This window comes from Colletotrichum orchidophilum (assembly GCF_001831195.1).
Source record: "Colletotrichum orchidophilum strain IMI 309357 chromosome Unknown Scaffold_169.1, whole genome shotgun sequence".
NCBI classification, from domain to species: domain Eukaryota; kingdom Fungi; phylum Ascomycota; class Sordariomycetes; order Glomerellales; family Glomerellaceae; genus Colletotrichum; species Colletotrichum orchidophilum.
In genome coordinates, this window is record NW_019173125.1 from 39,355 (window position 1) to 62,773 (window position 23,419).

At 52.4% G+C, this 23,419-nt stretch overlaps 9 protein-coding genes across 9 annotated transcripts; 5 read left to right on the plus strand and 4 right to left on the minus strand.

Moving 5' to 3' along the window:
* Positions 1-744: 744 nt before the first annotated feature.
* On the plus strand, positions 745-2,227 carry CORC01_12885 (uncharacterized protein; the record flags this gene model as incomplete). Its single annotated transcript, XM_022624503.1, has 8 exons — positions 745-807; positions 861-893; positions 955-1,045; positions 1,204-1,358; positions 1,419-1,456; positions 1,514-1,651; positions 1,698-2,117; positions 2,170-2,227. 8 exons carry the CDS (start codon positions 745-747, stop codon positions 2,225-2,227), a joined length of 996 nt encoding a protein of 331 aa, XP_022468983.1.
* A 434-nt stretch (positions 2,228-2,661) lies between these two features.
* On the plus strand, positions 2,662-3,747 carry CORC01_12886 (uncharacterized protein; the record flags this gene model as incomplete). The annotated part of the gene is made up of 6 exons (XM_022624504.1): positions 2,662-2,784; positions 2,927-3,043; positions 3,150-3,317; positions 3,367-3,404; positions 3,461-3,598; positions 3,651-3,747. The coding sequence occupies 6 exons, from the start codon at positions 2,662-2,664 to the stop codon at positions 3,745-3,747; spliced, it is 681 nt and encodes a 226-aa protein (XP_022468984.1).
* Positions 3,748-5,054: 1,307 nt separating this feature from the next.
* Positions 5,055-5,945, plus strand: CORC01_12887 (uncharacterized protein; the record flags this gene model as incomplete). The annotated part of the gene is made up of 2 exons (XM_022624505.1): positions 5,055-5,117; positions 5,319-5,945. The coding sequence occupies 2 exons, from the start codon at positions 5,055-5,057 to the stop codon at positions 5,943-5,945; spliced, it is 690 nt and encodes a 229-aa protein (XP_022468985.1).
* A 404-nt stretch (positions 5,946-6,349) lies between these two features.
* Positions 6,350-7,578, minus strand: CORC01_12888 (uncharacterized protein; the record flags this gene model as incomplete). Its single annotated transcript, XM_022624506.1, has 4 exons — positions 6,350-6,407; positions 6,466-7,225; positions 7,296-7,344; positions 7,450-7,578. The coding sequence occupies 4 exons, from the start codon at positions 7,576-7,578 to the stop codon at positions 6,350-6,352; spliced, it is 996 nt and encodes a 331-aa protein (XP_022468986.1).
* Positions 7,579-10,891: 3,313 nt separating this feature from the next.
* Positions 10,892-12,602, plus strand: CORC01_12889 (uncharacterized protein; the record flags this gene model as incomplete). Its single annotated transcript, XM_022624507.1, has 4 exons — positions 10,892-11,106; positions 12,028-12,167; positions 12,232-12,340; positions 12,395-12,602. 4 exons carry the CDS (start codon positions 10,892-10,894, stop codon positions 12,600-12,602), a joined length of 672 nt encoding a protein of 223 aa, XP_022468987.1.
* A 1,631-nt stretch (positions 12,603-14,233) lies between these two features.
* Positions 14,234-15,273, plus strand: CORC01_12890 (uncharacterized protein; the record flags this gene model as incomplete). Its single annotated transcript, XM_022624508.1, has 2 exons — positions 14,234-14,869; positions 14,992-15,273. 2 exons carry the CDS (start codon positions 14,234-14,236, stop codon positions 15,271-15,273), a joined length of 918 nt encoding a protein of 305 aa, XP_022468988.1.
* Positions 15,274-15,560: 287 nt separating this feature from the next.
* On the minus strand, positions 15,561-16,377 carry CORC01_12891 (uncharacterized protein; the record flags this gene model as incomplete). Its single annotated transcript, XM_022624509.1, has 2 exons — positions 15,561-16,191; positions 16,250-16,377. The coding sequence occupies 2 exons, from the start codon at positions 16,375-16,377 to the stop codon at positions 15,561-15,563; spliced, it is 759 nt and encodes a 252-aa protein (XP_022468989.1).
* Positions 16,378-17,397: 1,020 nt separating this feature from the next.
* On the minus strand, positions 17,398-18,257 carry CORC01_12892 (uncharacterized protein; the record flags this gene model as incomplete). Its single annotated transcript, XM_022624510.1, has 2 exons — positions 17,398-17,620; positions 17,746-18,257. 2 exons carry the CDS (start codon positions 18,255-18,257, stop codon positions 17,398-17,400), a joined length of 735 nt encoding a protein of 244 aa, XP_022468990.1.
* A 1,376-nt stretch (positions 18,258-19,633) lies between these two features.
* CORC01_12893 (helix-loop-helix DNA-binding domain-containing protein) lies at positions 19,634-21,033 on the minus strand (the record flags this gene model as incomplete). Its single annotated transcript, XM_022624511.1, has 2 exons — positions 19,634-20,311; positions 20,374-21,033. The coding sequence occupies 2 exons, from the start codon at positions 21,031-21,033 to the stop codon at positions 19,634-19,636; spliced, it is 1,338 nt and encodes a 445-aa protein (XP_022468991.1).
* Between the last annotated feature and the right edge of the window lie 2,386 nt (positions 21,034-23,419).

The following is a 23,419-nucleotide window of genomic DNA, read 5'->3' on the forward strand; positions in this document are numbered from 1 at the left end:
TACGAGCCCTGCTTGTAGTCATACATGGATCGGGCGCATCGTTATGTTCTGACTGACTTTTCGTTTGGTATCGAGACCCAGGAGAATGGAACCCCCAGAAGCTCGGGTCCGCAACGTCTTCCACATTGGCATCCCAGGAACCTGGTGGCGGTAGTATCTCCATCAAGAACATTGCAATGATGTTCTGGCTACATATTGGAATCGAAACCCTTTGCCACGTGAGACCGAAAAAAGAAAAGCGGCCGAGAATTATTGAATGGTACTTTCCAAACCCTGCCTTGACGATAAGAGTCTTTACTTGCCAAGTCGTACGATGCAAAGCGACAACACGTTAAGACCTTCCCAGACACAACATCATCTCTTCAGTCAGCCTATGCAGCGGCTCAACTCCGCGGCGCGGCGGAGCGAACGATTGGGTATCACAAGGGAATGCACCCAGTATCGACCCTCCAAGCACCCACAGGACCTGTGAATGTCGTATACCTGACCTATCGATCTCGTCGCAGAAATGATACGTACGTGAGTGATCTTTTGGGAAGCATGAATTCCGTCTCCACAAGCAAGCTGCATCTGTGCCGCCAACATGCAGTAATGATTCCTGGCCAAGGAGAGGGGTAAAACATGCACCCCCTAAACTCATAAAGAGCCACAACACAGGGCCGGAAAACCACAGAAGTTGTTTCTTCGGTGTCGGGCAAACGTGCTCTGTACATCTACAGCGGGCCCTCTGTTCAAGCCCACGCAATGTGTAACGATGAGGTCGATCGCCCTACGGGCGCAGGTCCAGTCATCATCGCCGAAGAGAGGGTAACACATCTTCAGCCTCGCAGTGGACTGATGGCTTCTGACAACTCGATCAGGATTGGGACGATACTTCATCAGACCATGCATCTGTAGGTTTCCCCTCTCATTGTTCGAATCCGGCCCCGGGGCAAGTTCTGATGTTTAATCAAGAGCTTTGCGTCATCAACGACCAGCTTGACCAGCTCCATTTTCCAACATCGCCTCGAGAACGGCAGGACTTACCACAGATACAAAGATGGCAGTAAGACTCTATTTACAAGACTTGCCATTTGTACATAATGAAAGGTTTCATAACGAGTGCAGAATATCATTTGCCCAATGACGAGAAAGAGGCCGATCGATTAGGTTTGTCTTCCTCTCTAGTCCCTCATCTAGTGATTTATCTCATGCAACGTCCAGATCTACAACATAATCTGTTCCTCCTCACATTTCACTACAAGCTTGGCCTCGCGCCCCTTGGTGAAAAAGCCTCTGGTGTTAAACGAGTTCTTGATATCGGTACAGGTACTGGTCTTTGGGCAATTGAATTTGCTGATGAGCACCCTGAGGCCGAGGTATGTGAAGAAGGGCCTCTCCTGCTGTGTCCCTGGGCAAGGATTGATGCGAGGGTCTAGGTTTACGGCGTGGATCTTTCGCCTGTTCAGACAGAAGCGTGCGTCTACGACACCTGGGGTTCCTGAAATTGATTCGAAAAGCTGACCCGTCGTAGAATTCCTCCAAACGTCAGATTCGAAGTCGACGACGTCGAGGAACCTTGGACGTATTCGATACCCTTCGACTACATCCATACACGGATGATGACCATGAGCGTAACTGATTGGTCCAAGCTATTCAAACAAGCCTTCAAGTAAGTCTTGCCAGCATGGGCGACAGGCATAGACTAAACCCTTTAGGCACTTGGAAGTCGGCGGATATCTAGAAATCCAAGAATGCGATCTTAATCCTCGTTGCGACGACGGTACCCTCAGGTCAGATCATGCAATGTCGAAATGGCTCAGGTTAATTGGGGAGGCCATGGAAATCTTTGGGCGACCTTTCGTAGACATCCCTGCTCTCGTGTCCGTCATGGAAGAAGCCGGGTTCGTCGATGTGAAGATCGAGACGTACAAGTGGCCCATCAACGAATGGCCCAAGGACCCTCATTACAAAGAGATCGGATCGTGGACGAATGCCAACTTCATGGAGGGTCTCGAGGCTTGGACTCTGGCGCCATACACCCGAGCGCTGAATTGGACGAACGAGGAGGTCCTCATCTTCCTGGCAGAGGTGCGGTCCAACTTGAGGAATCGAAACATCCATGCTTATTGGCCAATGTCAGTTTGATCTTTCAAGTTGAAGTCATATCGATGCTAACACGAGAGGAAGCTACTCGGTTTACGGGAGGAAACCCGAAAATAAGCAGACTGAGGAGCCGGGAACATAAGAGTAGCCAAGGTCAAGCTGTCGACAGAATGATGTACCAATTGATGAGGTACTGCATGTATGGATGGGCATTGAAATATATCGTTTTCAAGCTCATTTAGGTGCACACGTTACTTCAATGAGTAGAGACACATCATCTCGATCGATTCATGCTACTTTACAGGCTCGGCCAGTTGTGTGCTCTTGTAGAATTCGAATGATTACCTCGCGAGCTATCCCTCAACGATGGAAATCCTCAGTTTGAGCAATTGGACACAGCTCATTTAGTAAAGATACGTGCGTAAGGCACCCTACTCGTTGGAAGCAAGTTATATCTTTGCCACCAACATGCATAAATGTCTCCATACAAGAAGAGGGGTATCATTTTCAGTCCACAGATATGCCAAAATCGTTTGTGCAGCCGTCACGCCCCTCGTTTCAACTGCGCCGCATTCAATGAGCAGACTAGGTAGGTACCTTTTCAAGCTACACACCAATTCTCACGGAACTTGTTGCACTATATCGCACAATCCGACCGATCCCGTGCCTGATGATGGTCCCGTGAAGGCGGCCGACGATGTAAGCCATATCTTGTAAACAAGCACCCGCTCAGTCCTCATCGCCTAATATTTCAGCGATGATGCCTCATCTGATATGGCAACTGTAAGTCTATGCTATGCCGCAGCGCTCTGTTCTGTGAGAAATGGTTTAACGAATCCAGAGCATTGCGTCTTCCAGTGCAAGTCTGAACAGCTCTATCATTCAGCATCGTATCGATAATGGGAGGACGTACCACAAGTACAAAGAAGGCAGTAAGCCCTTCCGATTCTCTAGCCGCATGGGTGTTCTGAAACCGATCAAGGCAGAACACAAATAGCCAGATGATGACAAGGAGAATGGCAGGTTTGGTAGGTCGCACTTTTGCGTTTCTACTTCTACGCCATTTCACGTTCATTGCAGATCTTCAGCATAACCTGTATCTACTCATCCTCGACTACAAGTTGGGCCTTGCACCCCCGAATGAGAACTCCATAGCTCAACGTGTCCTTGACATCGGAACTGGAACCGGATTGTGGGCTATTGACTTTGGAGGTGAACACCCCGAGGCCGAGATAAGGAACCGACCGCACATTCACTCAAGACATGCTAAGTTTACAATAGGTAATCGGCATTGGTCTTACACCAGTGCCTACGGCATTGTACGAATGAGCTTCCCTCGAACTGCAACATATTCATCTTGTTGACGACGCTCTGGTGTTCCACCAAACGTCAAATTCGAGGTCGATGATGCTGAAGAGCCTTGGACGTTCAGTCAGCCGTTTGATTACATAAATTTCCTTGGCATGACCTCCAGTATTCGCGATTGGAAGAAGTTTTCCCAAAAGACCTTTCAGTGATTAGTTTCTGGAACCCCTATATTGCGTCTCCATGCTGATGTGTTACAGTAACCTTACACCTGGTGGCTATGTCGAACTATTTGAAGGTCACATGAGGCCTGACTGTGACGATGGAACGTTGACACCCGAACACACGTTCTCATAGTGTGTGGACAAGATCGAGGAGGCTTGCAATATTTTCGGTCGCCCTTTTGTAAATATTCTAAATCTGGTAACCTTGCTCAAGGAAGTTGGGTTTGTTGACGGAGAATTGGTCAAGGGCAAATGGCCCCTCAATTCGTGGCCAAAAGATCCCCACTACAAGGAGCTTGGTCAGTGGAATCTCGAGAACTTTCTCGAGGGCATCAAGGGATGGAGTATGGCTCCTTTGACCGGGGCGCTCAAATGGACACAGGAAGAAGTCAACGATTTTCTTATTCAAGTTAGGAATGACTTGAAGGATAGGAGAATCCACGCCTACACATCCCTGTAGGTCTCCCTCCGCTGAGATCAAGCCTGGGTTTTCCTCTCTTCGCAACGCTACCTCGAGCATATCTAATCGTGAACAACTACCTGATCCACGCAAGGAGGCCTCTTGCGGATGAGGCTTAAAGTTGAGAACAAGGAACGTGCATATAAAATTTATAGACGTGACTGATTCCTGACCTCTCTTTCGTCAAATGGGATAGCAAGCTGCTCCAAACATTACCGAAGAGAGGTTTCCAATGCTGAGAAGGTTGAGCCGGATTTCCAAAGATGAGCGCGCTCACAGCAAGCCAACTGGTTTCCATTGTCCTAGAGGCAGAAGATTGAAGAAAGAATGGCTTAGAAACCCCGCTCTCGAGGACGGCGTTTTGGTCCTTGAAAAGGTCGCCGGACAGAGGGAATCATCGTAGCTAGACTGACGGGGGGCACTCAGGTCTTTTTATGCCAGCAAGCCAAGTTGATTTGTGCAACCTCGGGCCAGCTTCGGGACTAATGCATGGCGCACGGATAATTTAAGCTCATCTTGCCTTACCTAGTCCCCCATACGGACACAGAAACTCCACCCAACCACCCAACCTAGGTAGGTACTTACCTTAGGTAGCAAAGAAACAGCCGCCCCTCTCTTTTTCTGACTATTTCCGCGCGAGCGAGCGGCAAGCGGCAAGGCGGGAACGTCGTCAACGAGCGTGAAGCATTCAATCCGGCCATTCCCTCCAAATCATCTTACCATCCTGTGACGCCTGACTGGTCAGGCCGTGAACCACCCAGGTCAGATCCGGTCCAACAAAGAGTGATACCGCCCCTCCCCGCCCCGCCTCCCGGTCAGCAGCAGCAAGAAGCAGCGACCCGACCAACCGACCGACACCAGTTTGATGACCTCAGTCGTCACATCCCTATACCACACGAACTTCGACTTTACATCCTTCCGCCATCGATTTCCGACTTTAACGCCTCCTTCCTGACCCTTACGAATCCGCACCAGCCACCATGGCTTCCAAAGGAGTCTCTCTCCTGAAGTTCGTGGGAACTGTTTCCCTCGGTCTTTTGACTGTATGTTTCACCGCTCCCAGTGCACAACACGGCTCGCCGTCGGGTCATCAGTGACGCCACTACCTATCCCCTTCCCCATCCACCCCTCACCCCTCCACTCCCCGCATTCAGGACTCCGGGATGCCCACGAGAACCAAGCCCCCCATCGTGAAATGCTTCATTCAAAATGGCCCCTGCTAACATCGTGCGCGCGCGCAACAGGGCCTCTCCTACTCCCTCTCAACCGTGACCGTCCCCTCGATCCTCTCCCTCCCCTCCGCCTCCGACGCCCTCCGCGCCTTCAAGAATCTCTATCCCGGCGCGACCGCCCGTCTGCGCCTCCTTACCGGCGTATCCGCGACCTCCTTCCTCCTCGCCTTCTTCCTCTCCCCTCGCGCCTTCCGCCACCCTTACCTCGTCTACGCCTCCGTCCTCGGCCTGACCTCGGGCCTCGCCGAGCAAATCACACCGTACGTCCTCAGGAGCTCCCCCGAGTCGTCCAAGGAGGCCATCGCCGCCCGTCGGCAGGCCAGCCGCGAGCGCGAGCAGGCGCGCAAGGCCGCCCGCATCGCTCGTCAGGAGGCTCGCATGGAGGCCAGCTACGAGGTCCTCGGCGACACGCACAGCGACGGCGCCGGCAGCGCGAGCGGCGACGAGTCGGCGGCTGCAGCCGAGGAGGAGGAGGCGCTCAACGGCGAGGAGATTCGCGGCGAGGTCGATGGTTTCAGAAAGATACAGCTCGTGCAGTCTGCCGTTGCCTCGGTCGGCTTCCTGCTGTCCGTCATCGGCATCTGGGGTGATGGTGCTATTCAGGTCTTCAAGACCGAGACTGTGATTGTCGGTGTATAAGACATCTGGTGGATGTTGATCAGGGGTTGTACCAAGGCGTGAAATTGTTTGCGTATAGGAAACTTGAAATTGCGTGGACGGGAAACGATGCCACACTACCACTGCTGCCAGAGAAAGCTGTCATACTCGTTACATATTATTCTCTACTATACCGGCCAACTCAAGGTCGGACAACATGGCAAAATAGACCATTAAACCTAATTGATTCGCCATGATTACACGATATCTTGTCCTTTGGTGCTCTGCCTTCGCAGCCTAATCCCGTAATTTCATACCTCATTGAAGCCGCCTGGATGGCATCCAACCCGCGGCTCAGCAGTATCTTCCTGTTCCGTTGGTTTCGGTCTCTTGCCGCCTGGGCTATGTGCCTTGAATTGATCAAATCGCTCGAAACTCACGCCAGCTTACGACTTGAGCCTCTCACTGCCCGCCATATCATCCTGTGCATCCTTGATCAGGAAGCTGGGCAAGTGTTAGCGGTCGTTCCCGTAAGCCTAGCCTAGTGGCATGGCCGACTTACTTATACATCAGTACCGTAGGCGGAATTGTGCCCAAGTGCCATAAACTGTGTGCATCCAACGCACCCCACACAGGTGGGAAGTCAAAGAGCTCCAAACTCATGACCATGACGACGACTGCGACAACGATACTCGGCCAGATGGCCCAGGTCCTCCGTGATTGCCTGTACTTGTTCAAACTGAACCACAACCACATGACGTTCTGAATCACACCAATAATGACATTCGCCGTCATGTTATATGTGTAATCCCATCGCACACCCTTCAAGTAGGCAACGTGTCCGGCGTAAAGCAACACACACAGCAGTGTCCACGCGCGCAACACTGACCTCCGGCGCGGCGTCGGCCGATCCAGGCGTATGATGCGCACTACAGTGTAATACAACCCGTACAACACGCTCGCGCCCGCCGCGAAGTAATCAAGTTGCTCCGTGGCCACGAAGTCGCGGGTGTGGAAGATTGCGCTAAAGGTCCAGGAGGCGATGCCCATACCGGCGAGCCACTCATACCAGCGCCGCAAAGGGTAGGACGCAGGGATGACAGTGCGAAGCTTGCGCCAGCCGTTTTGGTGAGCCCATAAGTTCCCTAAGCTGAAGATCGTACTGGCAGGCTCCTGAATGCCGAGGAAACGGGGGAAGGGCCATTTGCCATGGAACTGCACCACGCTCTCTCCGGCAGCGAGACGCTCCTTTGTAATTATATGTTGACATGTGTAGTCGCATTCGGAGGCGCAGGTCCAGAGGAGGAGGCGGCGATGGAAGGCTGTTTGTAGGGGGGAAATCTTTTAGTTTCTTGCTCATCTTGCGTTGCGCGAGAGGAAGGGGGAACGTACGTATTGGTGTGGCGTCTTTGCCTGGAGCACAGTTCTCATCGTGGCAGACCTGGATCGCGGGGGAGCGCAGAGCAGCATGTCAGTCATAACAGGCCAGAGGGATTCTCAAGCAAGGCTATTCGCGAGCGCGCGCGCGCGCGTGGTGGGCACCAACTTGGACGCATTCTCGGAACTCTGGCAACCGATCGCCGTACGAGGCCTCGACAGCTACTGCGAAGACGAGGATTGCGGCGAGGACAAGGAACAGAGGAGACTTTGGTCTCCCCGCTCGTAAACTGTTCATGGCGTCTGCATTTATCTCTTAGTGTTCCTAGGTGTTCGTTTGCCGCCTCTCGAGGGTGTCGCGTGCTGCATGTAACGGAAGTTGGCCTGGGTAGTAGGTGGAGGTAGGATAGTCAACACAAAGGTACCTCTTTGGACGGGAGACGGGACACAAGGGTTCGGAGGTCTCGGGCGGCCACTGCCCTGTCACTGCGAGTTAGCTTAATTGGCCGCGCTTTCCGGGGGCATTGACTTGGCGGGGTTCGCTCAATATCCGATTTTGGGACTGGGGCTTCTCTTTTCCTTTCCACGGATACTTTCGAGACCATGCTCCATCCCCGGTGTATTCCCCAGGGTCTTCGGTGCTCACCGCAGCATCATTTTCATGGCAGCTTAGCTCCACGACACATAGATACCAGCGTACGATTCGCTCCTGTTTTTCGGCGAAGGATTCAGCAGGACTATTGACGAGTTCTAATCATAGCCAGCATAGGTAGCAATCTCTCATCATCTAGCAAGGCAAACAAGCAGTGGAAATTTTGACTCCTTGGAATTACTACCTATGTGCTTTGGTTGCCATTTACTTTAATTGAGCAAAGCTCATTTCTACGAGAAACTTTCTTGCCCCTCATCCTTACACAACTATTGGCCAGCGTTCTCAAGAGCTGCAAGTCAACGGTTAAATATCAGGTACCCTAGGTAGGGCCGGCACTGCAGGTAGAGCCAGCGCAGTCAACCCCGGGGGTCGGGGGGTCCGGACGTGGGGGGGCAAGAGCCCCTTTGATATTTACGTATAAATCAGCCCTTGTATCAAATCGGCATTACGAACAATAGTGGCAACAGGCACCAAATTTGTTGCCAAAGTGGATGGCATCGCTGACGGCTTAGGTGTAAGAAAGGGAGGCATCCAAGTGTCGTGAACCCACGACCCCGACGTCTATGATAGACACACAATGCAATCATTTTAGTTCCGACACGCGATATGATTATGACTAGTCAACAAGATCCAGTACATGTAAACATCTTTAAGATGACCACACCTCTCCCAACATCAACGTCCTCAATGTCTTCATCAAGCGCAGCGGCCTGAACTTTTCAATTCCCATGGACAGAAAATTCTGAAGGCTGAAGATTGCTCAGACAACGACCAGCACTTCGAAGGGAAGCTTTAAGATTGCCACCCCAACATCGACATCAACGTCGATACCAGAGGCAATAAACGTTTGAAGTAGCCAAGCATGAAATACCACGGACCAATGGACAACTGCCTACACTACTTTATCTGCCACATCTGGGAAAGCTTCGTAGACAGTCCCGTGGAACTTTGAACTACCATCGTGACCATCAGCCAGTCATCAACTACCTTGACTTGAGAATCGTCTTCAAGAGCTATCTCCCTTTCTTCGATGGGTTACGCCTTCAAGCGGATTGTCGACGACTTCAAGTTCGTCTCGTAGTCCCAGTAACTCTACTCTTGCCTTCAGCGGTCCATCGCCAAGTTATTACTTCGCCAATCCAATTTCTAATAATTGTAATGTGTCGGAAATCTGTCGGAAATGTTGGGTGTACGTCGAAGTCGCTAGTCTCGTGTACTACTGCTAGTGATCCTCTAGCCACGCATCATGCAAGATCTCCTCCGAAGACATCTGCGACCACAAGCACGAGTACAGCAAGAGTTTTTTAAGAAATTTGATGGGGCTATAAGCCTCAAGGTTAGCTCGCTTGTCAGCAGACATCGATGATCTGTTTGTTGGCGACCCAAACTCATAGGGCAAATGGGAAGACGCTGATCATCTCAGTCTCATCCTTTCCAATCGGGGTTCCGTCTTCCAAAAGACCACCACAACAAGTCAAATAACATAGCTTCAAATTAAAAAGTGAATCTTTGAGCTTCAGAAACCGGAACATTTCTTAGTTTTCTAGTGGCTGTTCGAACGACAGCTGTGTGGGTGGGCTAACGAGCGGAGGCGGGTCTCCATTCAACCCCATCGTGATGGCGGAGCAAAAACCTCAAAAATCAAAAACATACAACACCAGGTATTCGCTGGTCGTCACCGACCCAACTACTGATCCGGCCCTCACTGGTTTATCGATGGGAGAGCGGACGGGATCCCGAGTTCTCCAGTGGGTATGGTCGTATGTGATGGAAACACGATGGTGAGAAGCTCATATACTGACATATCAATGGAAAGGAACTTTCATAGTTCAACTGAGGGGTCTGAATAACCTTCAATTAGCTTGATCTACCCTGTTGAGTTGAATAAATCACAAATCTCTTCGTCTGTTTCTTTCTGCCAATGATTTCGTCGCATATTCTGCTAGGTGGATAGGAGTCCGCGTGAGTTGAGCAAAAGTCAACAGAAAGTCAATCCCAGTTATTTCGCCAGCAGCTGCTCGGACGAGTTGTGTAGGGAAAACTCCTCCGCATCCTTGTAGTAATGGGATCAGTGGAGCATATATGTCATATACTTATGCCCGTCTACCTAGCGGCCATGATAGGTCACCGCCACGGTAGCCTTGATCGTTCCAAGCCCGTCAGGCTTGTTCCTTAACAAGATAGCGCGGTCGTGATCTTGCCCCCTTACGTAAATAAGGCCGCGCCTTATTTCCAACGCGATTGCCTCCTCCGTTGTAGACGCTGCTGCCGTGGAGGGGAACCGAGCGATACAGATCATCAGAACAACGTAGAGTTGATAACAAACCCGCATCGATGATACGGCGGATGACACCCTCAAAGTGGAACAGACAAGTCCGATGGGAATCAAGCTGGTAAGCATGACGATGGTGGTAAAATAATACAAAGATACAAAAAGGTGGCCATTTGAAACTTGTAAAACTAATAAAGGACCGGTTTTATAAATCTTATAGAGGGCCGGATATATCAACTTACTGCTAATACTAAAGACCTTATAAAGTTTGTATATCCTTTTCAATTACATTTAGAATAAGGTGGATGACTTCACGAGGTCTATCCCGCACGGGGTGTCCGTAATGGTGGAAGAACTGAAGGACGAGGGATGGAGCGCCGGTGATGATCATGAAATTCTCCTCCAACTGCGGACAGTGAATCCGGAAGTCATATGCCTTGTCACCGACCGATTCCGATGACATGGAGTCGAGAGTTTCTCCGCTAAGGGAGAATGCCGCGCTGAACAAACGCAAGACCAGCGCCGCCAGCCAGAGAAAGGCCCAAGGTGACTTGGCACACCGCACTGATAATTTTGGCCATGCTAATGGCGCTGATTTCAGAGACAAGTACCCAGAGGAAGGTCTTCAACGTTGGCGTCCCAACGCTTTCTGTAACGCGCGGGATGTCGGACGTCTAGTCTTCCGCCATGGCGGAAGACAGGAACAAGTGGCTGACGGCCACAAACAGCCTCATAGTCGAGCTTCCAGTCAAATTTGAGCCGTTTTCGGCGGCTCAAACTGCCGTATTGGATGAGCTGGGATCGAGGGCGGTGGGAAAGGTCTTACGACTCAGAGAGTGCGGCATCAGCCCGCTGCGCAGCGGTTCCGTGTGGGAGGGGTTCTGGCCGTCGCCGTCCATGTTGTATGTCCAGTTTTTGAGGTGGAGATAGAAGATAGTGTCAAGCATGTGCCCTCGACGAGAACCTCGGAACAGGCCATAGGGGAATAAGTCATCTAGCGTCTTCAACGCAGCCTTATAAGTTGGTACTCCCATGAGCAAGATAAGACTCAGTGCAAGGACCGACCAGGCGTTGAGCCGAGAGAAGCATCTCTACGGCCACAGATGTCGCTCGAAGGCGTTCTTATTTCTCGCTTCGGCCTCAACGTAGCCCAGAACGGCACCGAATTCTGCCGAGATGATGACGTCTAAGCTCAAAGACATTTCAATAGGGTAGATGATAATAATCAATTGAACACAGATTGAGAGTTTGCAGGTTCGGCGCCTCCCACAGCTCATATACACAAACAAGGCAGGGTCGAAAGGATGAAGCCTTTCTTCGAGTCTGTTTTAGGTATCTAATTTATTGGAAGAACTGTATGCAAACCGTCCTGAGGAGTCCATAGTATGTCCATCTTAATATTTTAACGCAGGGCAGCAGTGAATGCCTAGTCTAACATCTGACGTGGAGCTTTCCAATGCTACTAAGTGTTTGCGAACAGAGTTGCGCCAAAGACCAGTCACATCGAGTCTGTTCGCCGCTCAAGTGCAACGTTTATTCGGGTCTACCAGAATTTCCGGTACACGATGAAGTTCACAGTCGTAAAGGGATCAATCCTAGGGATCTTTTCTAAGAGGGATAGGATCATCTCCATACTGCCACTTTCTTGCTGTTTCTTACTGCCATACAGACCAGACAGACCTCCGAGATTTCGATTTCAAGTCGGAAAAGCACCCGGGGCGAAGCTACCGAATCCGCAATCTCAATGGGACGCAGAGAAAGAAAAGGGCGCCGGATCGTGTCCTAGACCAGGCTGTCTCTGCTAGTCACTTACCGGGTTACAGGCTGATATGGATCTTTCTGCCAGCCAGGGGTTCCTTGGAGTGGTCCAGGTGGTTTGCTGGCGCCGACATGAACGCTGTCAACAATATCGGAGACACGGGCCTTTACCAGGCACTCTCAGATGCACCAGCCTCGGTCAATTGTTTGTAGAAAAGGCCGCCGGAATTTCTGTCAGCGGCCTAGGGGTGATGCTCTACTGCATCAAGCGGCTGCGAGCTCGGCGGAGCTGGTGCGACTAATGCTCGAGTCCGTCGTGGACTTCAAGGCGGTCGATGACGATGGAGCAACTCCATTACACCCCGAAGCTTCATATGGGTACACAGAACAATTCCGAATTCTGCTTGCGGCAGGCGCTGACATCAGCGCTAGAAACAACGACGTCGAGATTGCGCTGCACCTGATGGCGGGAATCCCGTCTGTGCCATATTTGGGCCTGGGACAAGAGTCCGTCAAGAAGTCAAGATTGCTTGTAGACGCCGGTGCTTATGTGAATGCGCGGACATCATCAGGTCAAACGGCCCTGGGTCAGGCGAGAGAATGTAACCGCGGTGCGGTTGGCGAGGTGCTTCTCCAATAAGAAACCGTAGAACAATAAGAGAGATACATAGATCTGTAGTTGCCTTGGACATTAATGTACATGACAATTAACGCGCACAGTGATTTCAAGTCGGTCAAATATATAGCTGTCTGCCTTGCCAGGTGGGAAGAGATTTCTTTCCTGTAATGAATGGGATCGCTTGTATGGTCCTGCATGTCCTTCGCTTGAAGACAGGAGCGAGTCTGGCACCAATGGCTAATTTGATGCGGAGCTGGGCTGCCATGAAAGTGCTGAGTATAGCTTGATATTGGAGGGAGGTTAGGCTGGTCTCGAAAGGAAAGGGAAGCTTTCTTCTCCCTCAGCTCAGGGCTCAGGCATATTGTGGTCACACACGGACCTGGTCAGGCGGCTTGTCGCTCAGCCTGTCACAGCAACTCACCCACAATCGCGCGGTATTGAATACACTCATTAAGGTCACTGATCTAGAATAATATTATAAGTTTGGGGCATAGTGCTACTATCATGTTGTTGAATTGAATGATTTCCTCGAAGCTCGAACCTATTCAGGTTGATCCCCCAAGCTAGTAAAGCAGAAACACCAATCTAATCAAGTTGTTCAATCTAACGGCACCAAAAAGCAAAGTCTCATCTCAGGGGGCTTCCGGATGTGGAAAATGAGGGTTCACTGTTATTGGTCTATTGGTTCTATGGTTGATACTTGATGATCGCCTATTTGACGTGTTTTCTGCTCTGATATCGACTCTGAAGTAATTGTTTTGGCCTTTTGCTGGAGGTACTCGTTGTCTACTCTAGAATTGTTGAGCTTGATGAGGAGCCCTAGGGTATCGGTCTAGAGAGTGTTGAGGTTGCCGAGCCTGATGAGAACATTGTGCGTGTTGATGCTGACAGAGTTGAGAATCTCAGAGGCATCAATCTACACCTATTTGAGCCTGTGAGCTAGTTGTTCTAGTTCCACGAATTGAAGTGAAGTCGAATTTTAAACAAATCTAGGAGAAATTTCGAAATCTGGCGTCCACTATACTCTGATGTCTCGTTCTCTTACTCCTCGTCCATCAGCCATGCGATAGCGATGCCACACACGTTGGTAGCAGATTCAGCGCCTCCCGGCGCCACCCTCGCATTCGTGTCAACATCCATACCTACCTAGACAAACGAGGCAAGACCTGGGGTTCTCCGCCCGAATAGCTTTCTACTCGAGTCCTCGTTGAGTCGATTCCTGGCAACTGTTGGTTTCGGCACATCATGCCGTCCTTGGCACAAGTTGGACCGACATCACCAACCCCTGTGTCCCTTACAAATCCGAAATGGGTCCAAGAACCCTGGTACTCATGGTCACACGCTATATTGGGTGGGTAAAGCTTGTTCGTGTTAAGCTGCTCGTTAAAATTAGTCGCTGCTGTGCCGCTAGTGAGTCGACTCAAGCTCCGCTACCACCATTGGGACAAGGAGACAGAGGATTATAAAAACCTCGCACTTGCCGTCTATTGATTTCTACTGAAATTATTCTCACAAAAGAATTACCTATTGATACTACGCTTGAAAGATTTTCGGTCCGATCACTAAAGGCATGGCTTGTTGAATCGATCATCCCACAGCTCGATAACACATAACACGCAGGCCCCATTACTCCTGGACCAATGTTGCACACAATGCTCCCAGAACAAGCCTTCTATGAGGCAGCTGTGGTACTCATCCTCAGAGCGACCTCGAGATTCAGTGATCCCACCGTCAACACTGGGAAGTCCTGGATCCCGGTGGACAACGACCCCTTCCTCCGCAAAAAAACCAACTACGCCCAAATACCTTGGACAGACGTACAGACAGCCTTCAAGAACACCTCGCGTGCCGATGTAGCAATATACCCCGGTGTCGACTGGACGAAGCCCCTCTCCAGCTCGCCCATCGACGTCTTCCAGGCCCACCTCCAGATCGCCAGCGATGTCCCATTCCCCGAGGTAAAGGGTGGGGACTCAGTCACCGAGCTCACTGCCATTACATACTCCCTACCAGAAGTCATGATGAATAAAGGGGCACCAAAGGCCATGGATCTTTCGTGGGGGGTCTGCCAGCACTATTTCATCACCAATCAAGTCGACCCAACGGTGCCGGTCGATAACGATTGCGGCTTCCTTCCGGACGACTGCCGCGCAGACCTCGAGAGCAGCCTCACGGAGGAGTGGGGTATAAGCGAACCCTCAGACGCTTTGTTCCAGTTTGCCCATGGACTGACTATATGCCTGAAAACTGGCAGGAGTACCTCGGTTACCTTTCTCAAGATATTGAGCGTATGTAGCCTTTAGTCTTGTCCAATTCGGCTCTTGGAAATTTTACCTTCTGCCCCTCGCGCCCCTTTAAATTGAACCTCTTCGTTCTTAGGACGGCTAGCTGATCCTTGGTGTGCACAAAGTACGACTTTGAGCTTCTCAAAGATGAGGAATGGTCCAAGACGCTGCTTCTGCCAGAGGTCACGGAATCTTCGTGGATGATTGGCACCGGATACAGCGACGCTGACAACGTGACGGCGAACTACACGGCGACAAACCGGACGCATATAATCGGTACCGTCTTTGGCTACCTATTCAGCGTGGAGGAGCACAAAAGGGAGAGGCCTTCGATATCGCTCGCTTGCCTTCGCCCTGAGTGTATGGATATGCCGCAGCCTACGGAGTCGACCACTGACATAACATAGCTTTGGGGATCGATTATGCGTCGCCATGAAAGATTCTGGCGCGGATGTCTCCGCTGATTAGACGTTCGCGAAAGCCCTGTTCATTATGATTATCAAGCTAACTCTGCTAAACCGAAATCGACATGTACTCCATCATCCTAAAGCCTTATTGACCACTTGTGTCCTGTCCAAATTAGTGCTCTTACATGTTCCAGCCATAGGCCTCCATCATCCACGAGTCCAGCCCTTGAATCCAGCCGAAATGGACAGCTTATTCACATCAGGCACATCTCTTCTTTCGACTGTCGTCATTCGGTATCATCGCAACTGAAGCCGGGTACATACTCCATCAAAATACCGTAAACCTCAAGTAGACGATTGTCAACCTTTCCTCCCACCGGTATTTGCACCGTGCAATGCGCCCTGGGTAACCTCATACCCTTCTCCGCGCCCATTCGGGATTGTAAACGACACAACCGCGCGTTGGCAATCGCGTCACACTGAGTCTGGCGATTGACTTCCTCCTCGAGCAGGTTGATGGGCGCCTCATCTTCCTCCTCCTCCCCCTCATCGGCCTTCTCCCCATTGGCCCTAGCTTGGTTGGTTCTGTCATCGTCACTGTCGCTGTCGGATCCCCAAAGGTACTCATTGGCGGCTCCCCGGCGGACGTAGTCGACGAACTCCTCCTCAAACTCAGGGGTCCACTCGCCGAGTCCCCGGCGTTCACGCAGCCGTTGAATGCATGGCGAGAAACGGCGGTCAAAGACCTTGAGCACGGCCTTGACCGGCGGGCCGGAGGGCCTCAGTACGGCGACTTCCATGACGGTCCAGTCGGAGGGCTGGAAGACTTGCGATATCACCATCCGGAGGTTGCCGTCAAAGGGGGCCCGGCCGCTGCTGGCGGTGCCGGTGATGATGTTGCCGCGGTAGTATGGATTCCTTCAAAGGAGTCAGCTTTTAGGACAAGTCTTTGGTTTTTTTCCTTGCCTTAGCTTACGGTGAGTATGCCGTCTTGATCCAGTTTACGACGGACCTGTAGATATCTCTGGCTCCTCGCGCTAATCCTAGGAAAAAGTTTTTGATGGAGCACAGAATGGCTGACATTGCTCCCGCCCGACTCCCCATCGTGCTTTTTCGAGTGGACTTCCTTCTACAGGCACCAACTGCTCAATATGTCGCGTGCTTGTTGGTGCGTTTTTGGAAAGAATCCAGCAATGGCGTGAGGGCGGAACGTGGGTAAAAAAAAAGTTGGGATGAAAAAAATAGTCGCTGCAGGCAATGGGGGGGCCCTGGAGAACGTAGACCCCTGTCTCACATGCCCGATCGGGTAACCAGCTAGAGCTTGTGTGGGGAACTGATGCAGAAAGCACTGACGCCCGAGGGGCACTAGGGGATCACTTACCGAGACATCCCAGCCAGCCGGGTCGTCGGTGAGTATCGGTGTAGCAAGCAACGAAGCTAGGTCTAACTAAGACAGACCGTCGCGGGGCGCTTCGTCTTCTACCCAAGTCGAGCTTCGTACGACTCTGCACAGCTACCCAGCAGCTCGGCCCATGTCAACTTCACATCAGACAATGTGACGAATGTCTCCACGCTGGGAGAATACATCTCAGCATAAGCACCGCACAGACACTTGCTTCCCTGGGAAAACACGCCACAACCTCCCGCGTGAAGTTTCATGACACTGCAATGGAAGACCCGCTCCACACACCCGACTTTCCACGTTTCTGGCCGTTGGGTGGACGGAGGAGGATACCTTCCATGACTGATACTTTTCGTCCTAACTGAGCTGAATGCTTTTGTTAGCGATATGGATTTTGAGAATACCATGCTGGCCAAAAGGTCATACAGCTGCGAGATGGCCCATTGCCATGTATAAAATGCGATTCAATGTTATTTATTCATTTTCATCCGTTGGTATTAAATTAATATCCAGCTTATGTGTTTTCTTGCCAAGCCACACGCAACCGTGACCTTTGCGGCGCTTACTTTTATGCACCAAATTCTCGCAAAGGACAACCCAGTGTCACTTCCCAAACGCCTCCCATTGTCCCATAACCACAGAATATACGACATCTCCCGCATACCACAAGGAAAACCTTGCGTCTCTCCTTTTCCCATACCCAAAAACGAGTTGTAAAAGAATCAGCAGAGCCATTTCGACGCCGCAAATCCCGCAACAAACCCGCCCATGGCGAGCGAGACTCCAATCGCCAAAGTGAGACTCTCGCTGACTTCGCGATCGATCCAGCGCTGTCTGAAGCTGAATTTGCCGAGGCGCATGTGGAACATCTCTTTGACGTCGACTTCGCCCTTCCAGTTGGGCTTCACCCGTATCGATTCGCGTTTGGAGAACTTCCTCTCCACTCTTTTTTCTCAGTCGCGCCTGGTCAGTTTTCCGTCAGTTCCTTGGAATAAACAATAGAATTGGAAGGAAAAGGAGGGAATTATCAGAACTAAGAAAATATAAGCACGGAGGGAGGGGATACTTACACCAAAGATAAGCAAATATCTCCCTTCAGTTTCGCCTTGAGCTCCAAATCGACGTCCAGATTTAACCCAATCTGTAAGCGCACAGGCTTCTCGTCCCGCTCGCCGCCCTGTCGGGGCATCACCACCGTCGTCTGCCTGTTGAAATTCCCGCCGTGGCTATTCTTGTTATCGATACTGATGTTTCCACTGCTGCCATTGTGTGCCGTCTGAGTGCTGTTTTCTTTACTGTGTCCGTTGCCGTTGCCGTTCCGGTTACGATTCCGACGCCGCCTCCTCCGACCGCCGGCCCCGCTCACAGTCCCGCTCCCACCCCCGTTCACGCTGACGCCCGAGTCGATCGTCGAGAACCCCGTGCTGGAGTCGCCCGCGCTCGAAGCCGAGTCGTCGGCGCGTAGGCCCAGCTCCGCGAGGATGTCGTTCGCGTCCGGGGCGAATGTGGAGGGGCTGATTGGGGGCGAGACATAGCGCCGGTGGCCTTGAGGGTAGGCTGTGATGATGCTTCGTGGGGCCATCTTTTTTACTCTTTTTGAGGTAAATTTTGGGGGGGATTAAGTGATCTGAGTGGTGAATATGTGGGCGACCTTGTCGTATTTGTATTTGTCTTAGATACTCGTGGTGCAGTCGAGGATGGCTCACCGCTGTCTTTCTCTGTAGGATCGAATCAAGACGACATAGAGAATCCCAAAGTCAAGGAAGCACTGATCCTTGCATATACACGTCGAAGAAGAAAATCGCAAAACATGATTAGGAGTCAGAGATTGAACACCGTCAAGGCGGTATCTGGGTTATATACCCGTTCAACTCTTCCCACTCCATCAAAGATATGGTACCCATAAAATCTCGACTCGCCGCAGCCATCAGAAGAGAGAAAGGTAATATTCCCTGGAATTCGTTTCAACAAGCCCGCCCACCTACCACATCCATGAGGATGACACCAAAGAACGGTATCAAACTGGGCAAACTTGACTTACACGGGCCTCCTTCGAGACTGAAGCACCGTCACGTGATGGGTCGATGGTGGAGAAGGACGGGTGAGGATCTCGTACGATGCCGCCAGACCCTGAAACCCGTAATGCAACCTGGACACACACACACACACACGCATCGCTCTCCAGAACATCCCTCGTTCTCTTTTCCCTCCGTCCGTTAACGAAACGAACTAGGATGCAGCCTCTAGCGACTCTTGTTCGATGGATCCGGTTGGGTCACCTATCGCGGCCGTCGCCCGCCGCGAACCTCCTGCATGCCCGTCCATCTGGTAACCTCAGGGGCTAGCTTGGGAATGGGACTCTAAAGATTTCCCTTCACGAGAGAGGGTCAAACGCTTGTCGCCGATCGAAGACCCCTATCGTATGTTCACTCGAGGAAGAAACTCTTTCAAAGACATGTACGGGTCAAGTCATGCGGTCGTCCAACCGGCCGTTCTATTATTCCCTTCTGGATATTTTCATCCCGTACCAATGCAATAACTAGTATTGACAACCGACAAGGCTCATGGGGGTGAGAAGACCCCTTCCGTATGCGCCGCGCCCAGACCGCCCAACTCCATCCCAAATACTCCCCCATCCGTGTTTCCGCGATTTGAAAAGATTGCTCTCTTTCTCCCATCGTATTTGCGATGAATAACATGTCCCCTGTGGAGCTCTGACAGTAATCCATGATGCTGGGGATTCTAGAACCTCTTCATCCCAAGTTTTTCATTTCCCGCATTTCATGCGATAAAACCTCTAGACCACGCCGCATAGAGAAACCCTGACCATCATGGCAAATTTAATGCTGACAGAGGTCGAAGCGTCGGCTCCGCCGGGGTCTTCTCTCGAGCATCGGTTAAGATCACCGGCCCCCCTTCTTTACCTGACACATCTGTCATTCAGTAACAAGGGTTCCCTCAAGTACTGAGCAGATCCCTCACCGACATGCCCCGTCCAGCACCCCTCGCTGGTCCAGCACCACCCCCGCTCGTGCCCCTCCGATCGCTATTTAGCATCAGCAGCGCCGCCGTCGCCTCGTGATCCAGATCGCGATCCCGCTGCGGCGCCAGCGCGGGACTGGTTAGCGCTGAAAGGCTCCCGTACCCGCCGACGCCGCCGACATATGTCTGCGGCCCGAATGCGGGCGATGTCGTCGTCGAGGTGCTGTAGCTGTAGCTGTTGTGGCGCGGGTGGTCCGTCGATACTGACGAGTACGAGTCGTGGCGGTGTCTTTCCCGCAAGTCCTGCGGCAGGAGGGCGGGCGACACGGACGGCTGCTGGGAGCGGGAGTGGGAGTGGGAGTGGGAATGCTGCTGCTGCTGCTGTTGTTGCGGTTGCTGTTGCGCGTGCTGATGCTGATGCTGCTGAACGGGCGGGAAGGTCGGTGATGGGGCCTCGGAGTCGGTCATCTCCACGTCGTCGGGGTCTTCTTGATATCGGGGGACGAATTGCGGGATCTGGCCCCACGGCTCGCCGCGCCCCCCCGAAGGCGTCTGCAGGCCGGACTCGGTGGGTGAGCGGGCCTCAGAGGCGTCTCGTTGGGCTTTGAGCTTGGAGACGCAGTCCTCTAGGTACCTCACATATTCGATCGACGCCTGCACGACATTTAGCTAGTGCCCAAAGGTTGATACTAAACGAAATGATTGACTCGACTGACCTGTAAAATGGCCAGCTTGTGCATCTCCCCAGTGCAGGCCGGTATCATGCCCTTCAAAACGGCAAACTCCTCATTCATCTTGGATCTGCGGCGCCGCTCAATCAAACTGTGCGCCGTCTTCCTCGCAATCTTCCGTCCCGCTGCGCTCGTCGCAGACGGCGCCTTCTTCTTACCCTGCGCCGTCGAAGCGGAGGACCCATTCGCCGCCGCCGCCGCCGTCGCGCCGGCCTTTCCTGGACCCGCAGCCCCCGCCTTGGCACCGGCCGCTGGCGGGGTGGTGTCCTCGGCCTCGTTCTGCTGTTGAGCACGGGGCTTCATTTGGATAATCTTGCGTGACCTGGTCGGCGGCGGGGGCAGCGCGAAGCTCTCATTCGAGGCAGCCGCCTTTTGGGCTGCCGACGAGCGCCGGCGGGATTTGACCGTCTCGCTGGGCTGCACTGGGTACGGTTTGTTCACGTTGGAGGGCGAAATGGGTTGGAAGCCGGTGGTGTTGGGCGACGTCCTCCTCGTGTCTTTTGGCGAGATCCTCGAGGCGTCCTGGACGAGTGCTGGCGGGGGCAGTTCGAAGGAAAGCTGGAGGGAAGCGAGGTCCTTGGAGCCATCTTGACCCTTTATATCCGTGGAAGACGCCGGCGTGGGTGGTAATGTCGGACGCGGCATTGTGCGTAATGTATGTGGTGTGCGCGTGTGCGTGTGAGGTGTGCGTGAGAGAGAGAGAGAGAGAGGGAGGGAGGGAGGGAGAGAAATGTGGGAGACGAAGTACGAGCGGACTCTGAGCGATTCACACGACAGAAGTATGCCCGACGAAGAACTAGATTGAGAACAGGAAGCCGAGTGAGGGAAATTCGAGGCTCTATGCTGAGCGACAAATCGGTTGACGTCTGCTTTTGAGGCTGTGCCCACGGGAAAGATGACGGCTGGGTGTCGAAGGCTGTTCTGGGCTTGGCCACGGATGCAGAAGCGCCTGGTCGATGCTGTCTGGTAGGAGGATGCAAATCCGATTCGCTGCTCTGACTACAAGACAATAACCAGGGCTCAAGAAGGAGCACGCGAGTGTTGAAGGGAGGGTGACTTGGGTGTCCGTGAGAAAAGAAAAGTTCAAGAAGATGTAGAGGGGAGGGAGGTGAGGTAGAGTAATGAACTACAGATACGGCACGGGAGATGCAAGTCGAGGCGGCGCACAACCACAACCACGACTTTGACTGACTCTCGCTTTTCGCCATCCTTGGCTTGTTCATCCATACATACCTATTCTCACTCGTGCCTCAACCCCGTCTCTATCTAACTACAACCCCGGACCCGTGGCTGCAATCTGTTAAGGCACTTGCGTTAGATAGCCGTCAACCTCTTAGCAGCCGTCTAGCCACCCACGCCCCCCCCCCTCGCCTTGGACTGGGGCATGGGTGAAAGACTGGCAGCGGCAGTGATGGTCCTCCTATCGGCATAGGTAACAACCCTGATGGAAGTGCGAAGGGCCTTGGGGATGAGAGGGAGGGGTGCTCTCCTGAACGAACTAGGTTGGAGGAGAGAGGGCACGCGACTCCAAGCCCAGAAGAAATGTCCCAAAGGGAAAATCCCCGTAAACACTAGAGGGCAGTAACGCAGAATAAGACGAACGAAAGACGGAAAGAAAAAGCTGCCCAATCAGGAGGGCGGACCTGGACTCCTGGGCGAGGAAACGGGCAGGAGAGGCAGCATCGTGGGTTCGAGGTTCTTGGCCAATCAGAAGCGCGGATTCGAGCACATGGTGTTCCTGAATGGCAACTAAGCAACCCCCAGCGCCAAGCGCCCGCACGCAAGGTTCACACACCCCCCCCCCAAAAAGATACTACGTAGGTACGTCGTCGCCGCACAAGCTCACAGAAGAGCTGCTGTGCTTGTCAATTTGGCAGCACGGCCACATGGGATCGTCGGTACCCTCCCATTGCTGCCATGTCCCATGCCAACAATTTATGAGTGGAGGATGGGAGGGGGCGTCTGTAGACCTGGAGAGTGAGGGTCTGGGAAGCTTAGTTTCCGATGCGACTTTGTCTGGCATGAACCGAGAAATCCAGAGAGAGGCACGAGACATGTGCTCGACATTTCGTTGGTCGAGGAAACTCACTGGCCGGCTGGCCTCTTACATATTGTCGATTTCCGACCAGAGGTGGTCAGTGTCCCGTGTCGCGAGCCGTGTTCCGTCCGCATCCCGTAAAATCCCCCTTCTCCCCACCTTTCAGCTGCGCGCGTGCCTGGCAACGTGCCTCTTGTATGTATCTGTAATTGATGGAGCAGCCGTTTCGGCGTTTGAGATTGATTCGCAAAAGCTGAAGTGAGGGTTTGGCGACTCGTACCGTGCCGACGTTGACTTACCTACCTATGGGACCGATGACGAACCGGGCCCCTGTCCTCTTGTAAAGTGAGCACGTGGGCACCATTCCTTGCCCCTCCTCTCCATATCTCTTCAAGTTTATCCGTACCATTCGCGTCTACTGATATTGATAACCATGCAGACTTTCCTCACTCGCGCTTTGTCAACGGGATCTTCTCCCCTGACTTAGCCTGGTCTCGTTGCAACGTGTTGCGGCCCGTCGTGGGATATCCCATCCCAAATCACAAATCCGATAATTGCCTCAGTCTTTACCAGTATGATCAAATGTAGAGAAGAGGCCGCCTACCCCAATAATATCTTATGAGGGAAATTCGAACATGGAAAGCTTGCACTATAAGTTTTGTTTAGGTTGAGCCGCACAGCCGTTTTGCTTACCTTGCCTCACCTGCCTTGGGCCAGGTCATGACCCGGGTTGCCTGTTTCTGTGTCTCCCGGGCCTCCTTCTCCTTCAAGTGTAGGTGCATAGTAGGCCGGTGGTGAAAACCGGAGATCCAAAACTCTATAAAAGAGGAGCAGGATCTAGATGTGGAAGCTCTCGTGCGCCCCAGCCCCAGAGAGGCAGCAGTGGCCATTCCCCAACCCGGACTAGCGGCCGAAACCCTTGAGAAGCGAACGGTAACCCGGAGGACCCGCTGCGGACATGGAATCTAGCAAGAAGCTTGAATCATGTCCACC